Source organism: Leuciscus leuciscus, assembly GCF_965113295.1.
Source record: "Leuciscus leuciscus genome assembly, chromosome: 12".
NCBI lineage: Eukaryota > Metazoa > Chordata > Actinopteri > Cypriniformes > Leuciscidae > Leuciscus > Leuciscus leuciscus.
The window spans coordinates 9,808,247-9,817,702 of NC_138736.1; the positions used below are offsets into that span (position 1 = coordinate 9,808,247).

General features: G+C 40.3%; 1 protein-coding gene and 1 long non-coding RNA gene across 5 annotated transcripts in view; one reads left to right on the plus strand and one right to left on the minus strand.

The window, feature by feature from the left end:
- Positions 1–5,017, plus strand: part of elmo1 (engulfment and cell motility 1 (ced-12 homolog, C. elegans)) — an 87,698-nt gene extending 82,681 nt beyond the window's left edge. For all 4 annotated transcript variants that reach the window (XM_082187063.1, XM_082187062.1, XM_082187064.1 and 1 more), the window contains 4 exons: positions 1,361–1,468; positions 1,577–1,659; positions 3,706–3,783; positions 3,894–5,017. In XM_082187063.1, the coding sequence (XP_082043189.1) occupies positions 1,361–1,468; positions 1,577–1,659; positions 3,706–3,783; positions 3,894–4,094 (470 nt within the window). In that variant the 3' untranslated portion in view covers positions 4,095–5,017. The remainder of the gene's footprint in view (positions 1–1,360; positions 1,469–1,576; positions 1,660–3,705; positions 3,784–3,893) is intronic.
- On the minus strand, positions 4,903–8,695 carry LOC309511807. The gene is made up of 2 exons (XR_014210772.1): positions 5,847–8,695; positions 4,903–5,801 (listed from the first exon to the last, which is right to left on the minus strand). It is a non-coding gene; the product is annotated as an uncharacterized lncRNA (long non-coding RNA).
- Positions 8,696–9,456: the final 761 nt, after the last annotated feature.

Consider the following 9,456-nt stretch of genomic DNA (forward strand, 5'->3'; position numbering starts at 1 on the left):
TGCTTTTGTCCATGAACAACTAACCTTTTCAGCAAGCGTTTAAGGACTGCTCTTAAACGACAGATTGAAGCGCACCTGTGGATTTTCACTGTGACAGGTGCTACATTGACATTTGTATTTCCTATTGTTCCCCCATAGCAAAGCTCTCTTCTCATGGTGGACAAAATGAGCTGTCCAGTTTCCACCTTGAATCTTAAGTATTGCAGAAGTTGCCTGAGGCTGAGCTTTCTGAATAATATTAAAATGTAATTCTTCTTTGCCTTCAATTTACTGAAATATTTTAGATTTTTGTTCTCTTTTAGACAGTGAACAATCCTGCTTCTGGAAGCCCACCTTCCTTAAGAATCTAGCTCCAACCCTAGTTAAAAATCGTGAGCCAGCTAATCTTCAGAATTATAGGTTTACATTGGGAGCAGGTTGAGTTCAACTCTGAGAGATTTGAATGAATTGTTTTTGCTTTGTTAGGCGTTTGTTCACTTTAGATTGCCATACACTAGTTTGTACATCTTTGCATTTGATAGATGTTGATTGGGTTGCAGTGTCATCTTAAGGTCAAGGAGATCTTATTTTCTTAGTCCCAGATGTAGGTTTAAGTGCATGCATGATGCCTGAGGAAAGGGCACCACAGCACTAACATTCAAGGTTCTCTTAAATAAAAATAACTTCTTTCCGCATCCACATCGCTCCCTCTGTCTCATGACTTGTGTACTGTATGTCATCAATTAGAATATAAATTCAGGAAAGCCATGTACAAAGGAAGCCCCCTTTTCATCATACACGTGGCACTGCATGCATATTAAACCATTCTGCACATATCTCTTCTGACATCTCAGAATGGGCTCACAGATGGCTGTTGGCTACAATATCCATTGGTTGTTCATTGTACATTTGTAGTGGTGGATAAACGGCCCATTGAGCTGGTTTGTTGGTAAGCTGAAGTTATAGAAAGAGATCACCCTAGATCAAGCTGTTTCCAGCACACTCCTTATCTCTTTGGGTGAGTTTATGCAGCCTGTGAAGTACCACCCTGCAGGTCTTTCATCCCACTCTTTCATCCCACAATGTTTTTTAATCTGCCAAACTGCTATTCCCAGCTATTAGGATTTGGATTCAGGCGCCAGGGTTGAGTGCCAGCTATGGCCTTCTAGGCTAAATGTGAGCAGTCCTGGCAGTGATCACTTTTGTCTGCTTTTGGCATGGCACAGGAAGCCTCGGGAAGTGATTTGGGGGGAAAATTGCCTGTCACGGCTACCCAATCTGCAATGAAAAGCCAAAGAATATTAAGCATTGTACTAGAATGAAAGACTACTTGTTAGCATTACATTGTGGAAGACTGACCTACTGCTCTGCTTCTTTACAGACAAGTTCTGGTACTGTCGATTGTCGCCCAATCATAAAGTTCTCCACTACGGGGATCTGGAGGAGAGCCCTCAGGGAGAGGTACCCCATGATTCCCTACAGGACAAGCGTGAGTACAGCCTGCGTTCTGATCGTGGTGTAGTGGCTTCACTCTATAAAGATGGGATTAAGATGGCCACACCCTGTCTTATTAATTATTCTTTGTTCCCTATGGCAGTTCCTGTGGCTGACATCAAAGCTGTTGTCACTGGTAAAGACTGTCCACACATGAAGGAAAAGGGAGCTCTGAAGCAGAACAAGGTGAGCAAAAATTCTCTTGAATATCCAAAGATCAAATTTTCCTTTAATGCAGTGGTGTGTGGCTTGGTGACAAAGGATGCATTAGTTATGCCTTGTATCTTTGTGAGTAATGATACATCAGCTCACTTCAGTTTCAAAGTCACCCTTTCTTCTTCCCACAGAACAAAGCAGACGATGTCAAATTTATGCCACAACTGTAAAAAATGACTCCCTGTTGACCAAATTGATTAAACTTGAGGACAGGATATCAAGTATAGTTGGAACCTTCTGGCACAGCCAAAAGGATCACCTTAGTCCTGATGACACTGACTGTAAAATAACAATGTGTATCAACGTTGTTTTTTTTTGTACTTTCTTTAAGCAACATTTATCTTAATAGGAATTTGACTTGAATAGGAAAAAACACTTCCCTCACTAACTGCTGAAAAGAGATGGAATTCTGATTGTCTTGATAGGGCAGATTTGATTAAGGCTTAGAAGCACTGCACCAGTAATGCCTGTGGTAAACTTAACGTTTGCCGCAGAAGTACGTCCATTTCTCTGCTTTTTTCGTTGTCTTATTAACCATTCTAAGAAATTATTATTCTGAAGAATTTGAAGGATTCCACTTTGATCACATATTATTTTCATGGTTTAGAAGTATCTAGACCTGCTCCTGGATGACCACATTGCTGCAGAGTTTAGCTCCAACCTGCATGGAAGTTTCTAATAATCCTGAAGACCTTAATTAGCTTGTTTTATTAGAGTTAGAGCCACACTCTGCAGAAAGGCCCACCACTGTACTAGAGCAGTAATTCCCTAGTGGGACCCGGCCCCCGGGTTGAAAACCACTGCCCTAGAGCATTTAACTCTAGTGCAGTTAGGGCGTGTCCGAATCCACTTTTGCTAGTTTAACGACGGGAAAAATGGTCGGCGTGCCCGGCGCATGGTCTAAAAGGGTTATCTCTATTCTCTTAATGAGTAATGGGTGTGTTTTGGGCTTTACGTGCAATAAACCAATCAGAGTCTCATCTCCCATTCCCTTTAAATGCCAGTTGCACTCACACCATGGCGGATTCGCTATTTACATGACAGAATTTGATAGTGGGAAGACCGAACGCGTCTCCAGAGTGCAAACGGATCTGCTCGTGCGCAAAGTTAAAGTGTGCGAGCAGACCATCTACGGAATAAGCCGAACTCCACCATATCTTTATGTACAGTACAATAATAATCTTTTACATTGTAATCCTTTTATTTTTTATATTTGGCAGTTTTTCACATCCCTGCGTGTTTAATTTTTGTTTAGTTGTTTAGTTTTTGTCGGTCAATGGCACAGTCCATTTCAGTTGCCTCAAAATAGCAACGAGCCAACAATGTGACTGAACACACCTCGTTTTCAGACCAGCACGCCCCTGGGCGCACAGATGGGCGCACAGATGGGAACAAATGCATTTGCTATTTAAACAACGTGGCGCAGGACGTGAAAATGATAACTGCGTCAGGCTGAAACTAGCAAAAAACACTGTAGGCTTGTAAGTAACTGCTGTTTAGTCTTTTTTTTTTTCTGCTCTAGACAGGCTAAGGGGTCTGAAAAGTGTTGATAAGATCTAGGTATAGACATTTCAAATGTGCCATAGAAAGGATTAGATTGTTGGCCAATTGAACAAGGTGTCCTCTTCTTACTTGAATTGGTGACTTCGCTGGCTTGTCCATAATTTTGACAGGGTTGTTACCAAATGCAATTACTCCAAAAACGACATGTATTTTCTGTGTAGATTTGAGTCCATGAGACTGAAGTATCTTGTTAAGGTAAAGCATTGATGCACTTCCTACTGCTTTCTCTTGGTGCCCGACAGGAGAAGCCGGTATACAATCACACACACACACACACACACACACACACACACACACACACACACACACACACACACACACACACAACAGATTGGACCATCTGCTGTCGTAATATGTTCGGAGAGGATCTGCAAGTCACGCAATAGGAGGCACACAAACACAGCAGCCCCATTAGCATTTGACAGACGGTGTCAATTCTCTTTCCTTCTTTAGGAGGTGCTGGAGCTGGCTTTCTCTGTCCTCTACGAATCTGATGAGTATCTAAACTTCATTGCCCCTGACAAGCACGAGGTGAGCAACCAGCAACTGCAAGCTACAAAGTGGTGTAGCACACCTCCTTTGTGTGATTTGAATTTTGTGCATGCTGTGGTTTAATGCCATGTTTTCTGGCTGTTTTTCAGTACTGTGTGTGGACAGATGGGCTGAATGCACTGCTGGGGAAGGAGATGACCAGTGAGTTCACTCGCTCAGACATGGACACTCTTCTCAACATGGAAATGAAGCTCCGCCTCCTGGACCTGGAGAACATCCAGATCCCTGAAGTTCCTCCCCCAATCCCCAAAGAGCCAAGCAATTATGACTTTGTTTATGACTGCAATTAATCCCCTTTCACTGGACTGACTGATTTTTCGTAAATGCATACTGGAAGAAAGACTCTTTCCTGCTAAAACTTGGCTCTCTAGTACGCCTCATCACAATGGATTTGCTGAACTTAATGGACTTGGCTTGCAAGGCCTATGAACCATCTGGTCTGGTTGAAGAACCACCACAAACTGGTCCTCAGGTCCTAAACCACTCTAGTCCTGTCGTAGTAATTTCCAGACATCTCTTCAAACAGTTACATTCCTCAAGCAGCCCACCTCCACCTGCTCTGGCTTAAAAATGGTTGTGTCAAGAATTTTTGTCCCATCATAATTTCTGGCTGTTTCGGAGTGGGATGCTCCCTGTAGAGTGTGCAAAAAGTCTAGGGGATTGTGGCATGTAGCACTCACTGTAGTATGTTTCTCACTCTAACAAGCGGCAGCTATATTGCTAGCAAAGTCCAAGTTTGTTCTTTCTCCAAGTATCCCATTCATGCCTCTTATACTGTAGACTGTTAAATTAAATAGGCAGCTTCATGCAAGAGGTTGCCTTTTTTGTCTTAAACCATACCTGCTTTGTGCGTACTTTGTTATCATTGTCTGACTATAATGCAGGCGTGTAGATATAGCTCTTTCCTTCACTTGACATCAACCAGACTCATGGCAGACTGCTGTAACATTCCAAAGCAATATTGAGCTTCTGTTTTTGTAAGCTGGTATAAACTTTTGTGATATTCGTGATTGCTGCCAAGTAGTCAGTATTATACATTTCTGTGTGTTAAGGAATTTCATTTTTCAGGGCCGTCAAATTTCATTTGAACTTTCATGATTAATTTAATTTAAGATTGTGGGTATTATAATTGTTATGATTTATGGTTTTTCTCCCCTCATGTTTGTTAGAACGCAACATCCTGCTGTTTACATTAAAGATGGATTCCAGTTCAGTTTTTAGCATTTCTTTAATCATGCTGTCTTGCATACTTTATATAAGGAGTGACCAATCCTGCTCCTAGAGGGCTACCTACCTGAAGAGTTAAGTTTTGAGTTTAACTTGCTTTAGGAGTGTTTAATTAAGGCTGGAACTTTACTCTGCTGGAAGGTGGCCCTCCAGAAACAGGAATGGACTCCCCTCATTTGTACATATTATACTTCATACTTGCTTGTATTTTACATTTTTATTAATATATTCTGTATGAATTTGTGGGAACCACCTTTGATTAGTAGTGGTCTCCAGGGGCCTCATTTATAGAACGTGAATTTACTAAAATCCACGGCAACGTTAATTTTTATAAAAATATACGTCTTTGACGTAGAAAAGTGCTTACTGCCACGTCAGGTTCTAAGCAGATGCACACACTTTTCCTTGTGGCAGAGAGTTGGACTACTGCAGGTAAATGGAAATATAAGTAATTCTTGCCGCCACCATTCTCAAGTAAAGGATTTTTGACAAAAAACCTGTGTACATTTGTTCTCTGAATCACACGTTTGCACATTTGAGAAATGATCATAAGATCAAATCTAGGATGGTTTCTACGCAACATTTTATAAATGAGGCCCCACAAGAAGTGTAAACACTTACCTTTCATATTACACAACTAGGAACATAGATTACTGTACTACCCACAAACACAAAAAAACACTGGCCATCACAGCCTGAGCGACTCGGGGTGTTCCAGGAATGTCCTTCACAGCTCTGTGTGGTAATAACAGGGCCATCTTGGCAATAATCTGCTGGTCTGTGTAACTCTAGCATTTCTAGTGACTTCCTCCTACTCACTGCCACCTCAACCTCCTTTAAACCTGGTGGCTGTATTATGAATGCCAAGCCAGTAGTTGGCAAGGTCACTTTGTAAAGAATGTCCCCTTTGTCACCTTTTTCACAAATTCATATTTTTAGTTTACACAGAGACGATAATAATATCATTTTCAAAAACATGCACTTTGAATCCCGTTTTCAGTCCCCCAAAACGCCATTGTCGTGTGAATGAACAGCCAAAACACAAGAAGTTTTCCATTTTTAGTTGAAAAAGATGTGGCGTAAACAGCCCCTTAATCTAATGGCATTTCTTAATCGAATGGCAGATTTTGTACTAAGCACACCCTTCAACCGTAGATAAGAATTGTGTCTCTCTTACGGGGAGTTGCATACTGTTTAGGTAAATGTGTAGAAATGATGCAGAAAGATGATCTCTGCATTATTGAAAATATTTTTGTTAAATCCTACATTCCTGCTGCAAGAATCTTAATTTCATTGGCTATTGAGAAATGTTTGTTGTATGTTCAAAAGTTTTTAACTGTTCCAAACCTGGTTTTTGTAAGAAATCAATGCTTCTGTTCACAAAGTAGCATTTAAATTATCAAAACAAATGTCAAAACATTAATGCTACTTCTCAAAGTGTTCCATTTGAACATACTTCCCTAAATAGTAAGTGAAGAACAGTATGTGACGAGCACTATTTTCGGCGAGATTCTGAAGTGCGCACATGATGAGATGGTCCTCACTGCAGAACACAAAATCCAGGGGGAGGAGTTGGATCCGGATCCAACTCCTCCCACCTTACATGTACCTAAACCTACCCATCTCCACCCCCTGATCCCTAAACCCACCCCTAAACCTACCAATCTCCACCCCTTAGATCTGGATCCAACTCCGCCCCCTGGATCTCGTGTACTGCAGTGATGTGCTACTGCACATGATGGACAATTTATTATCCCATGAGGCCACGGGAGAGGATTTGTGAATGGCAGTGAAGTGACGCAACTGACGAATGTAGTCCGGATTACATTCATAGTACACACATTTATAATCTATACCTTTTTTAAGTTGGTCATGAAGTAATTAGCCTACTTATTCAAAACAACTACCTACTCAAAGAGTATGAAATTTCGGATGCAGCCTCTTTCTGCAGTCTTGATTCATACTTTAATCTCTTCAGAATTGGTTTTAAAAATGGCAACAATGAAATCTCTCGATCTAGAATTTTAATTGTACTGCTCTTTGCTGACAGATGAAGGCTATTCCATGATTGTGTACACTGTCTTTATATGAAAGTAAACTGGATTCATCCAGGACAAAAGGGAGAAGTGGAAGGCTCATCTTGTCAACAGGCCCTCATCTGGCAGATTTATTAAACGTAACGTTACCATGTAATATATCATGCAGAAAGTTCATCTGCAACACTAAAGACCCTCTGATAATTTGAAATTCTTTCCACAAGACCATAATTTTAAAAAAGCCACTAACTGACAAAAAAGGAGAACCATAAACATTTAGAACAATATGTTTGGGAACATCTTAAATGTGAGAAGTGGGTTGAAAGCTTACCTGGATATATTAAATCGCTGCTTGTCTATTTAAATAAAATAAAGAATGCCAGGGTTTGTAAATGGGCAGAGAACATATGTCAGTGGATAATTAGGGGAAGCCCATTTTGAAATAGATCTACAAGATCAGACCAAATAAGTTGGTATTAACATTTGACATTATGCTCATATATGTAAATATATATTTATACGTAAACATACTGACTAATGTAGAATTTCGTGTAATTGATAGATGGGGAAAAACTAACGTGGCCCGTACGGGGATCGAACCCGCGACCTTGGCGTTATTAGCACCACGCTCTAACCAACTGAGCTAACCGGCCTCACGTGCTGTGGAAAAGACGTCATAGTTTCTGAAAATTGTGGAGCTCACTGAAATACTGTAAGGGTTGTCACGTCACGTCACGCGGATAAAGGAGTGATTGCAGTGATTCAATTCACTGTCTTTACTATAGTGACGTATAATGGCTCTGAAATAGTGTTATTTGGGAATAGATCATACAAAAATTAAAACACAATTATTTACTCACCTTTATTTACTGGCGTTTTTTTCCGAAACCCATTTGACTTTGTCTTCGATGGATATAAAGATTATTAAGAATGTTCTTTCCATTAAATTCCAACAAGTGGTGGTGTCTAACGTTAGGCCTCAGGAAAATCACCGTAAAAGCAACTTTAAAGTTGTCCACATCACTCGTGCGGTGTATTCAAAGTCTTCTTATGTCCAATGACAGCTTTGTGCAAGGAACGGATCCAAATTTAAGTCGTTATTCGCTGATCATCAAAGCTCTCCGAGTCCAAGGTAAAAGTAGCGTTGGCGAATTTGAACGAATGAGTCATTAGAGAATCATTTCTTTTTAATGAATCGGTTCATTCGGAATAATCCAGTTGCTAAAGACAGTTCACTCATTCATGTAAAGCTACTCTATGACTTCTGAAGAATTGGCACACGGGTTTGCATCATTTTGAAGGACTCTTCAGTCATAGGCTATACTGTCATTTAAAAGACATTCTTCAAAATGTCGTCTTTTGTGTTCGACAGAAGAAAGCCATCAGGTTTGGAACAACAAGAGGGTGAATGAATGATAATTTACATTTATTGGTAAACCAGTCATTTAATTATGTAAGGTGCAGCTTTCCAAAAGAGCCTTATTTTAACCAAAAGCGACATTTAACAATGTTTTCCACATTATCTCCAGCTTGGGTTTTTGTTTCAAAGTCTGTTTTCAAAAATGAAATACAACCCTCCTCACACCAAAGGCAGATTTTTACTGTTTGCTTCAATAAGCAGCTTGAGAACTGATAATCTACTGAGGAGGAATAGTTCTAGATTTCCTAATTCTTTTGATAGTCCACAAGGCACCTGAACTGTTTATCCTTTATGTTAATGTTGTATTTGAAGTGTGTTGTACTCGTGTACTTGTGTGTTGTTCTTGTTAATATACAGTAGATGTATACTTGATGATACTGATGTGAATGTGATACTATCCTGAGAGTATAATAAAGGCTGGATCATCAACAGACTGAACTGATGCACCCTGCTAAGAGCAATTTTGCTTGTATCATTTTGTTTTTTCCCCCCACGATGCCAACAGTGTCTTATTCTATTCTAGTCCTATGATGTCACTTGTTTTCATTCTGTTTTGGCTAAGATATAGTTCAGTGGGCCTTAGCGTAAGCCCACAATACTAACAGCAGGGGCCAGAACAAAGGATGGCTATATTTACCTCAGCAGAAGCTGCTGCATCAGACTTTACATGTATAGGCCATGGTGCATCTTGCAGCAACTTCATTTGTGAGAGGAAAATCCAACTCACATGAGCACAAAACTGAGAATGTGCTAGGATAATCAAAGGTGCAGAGACAGAGTAGCTCAGGTATGGCCTAAGGGAGACTAAAGACAATGAAAAATTGAAAAATCAATTTAGGAGAACTCCGATCCTGGGGGTCTGCAGATGTCATTTATTCACAGAATTAGCTGGAGGCCTTTACGGTTGATAAAATAGAAGATTCTACTCTTATACATAGAGAAAGACACACAGGTCTTCGAACACAGATT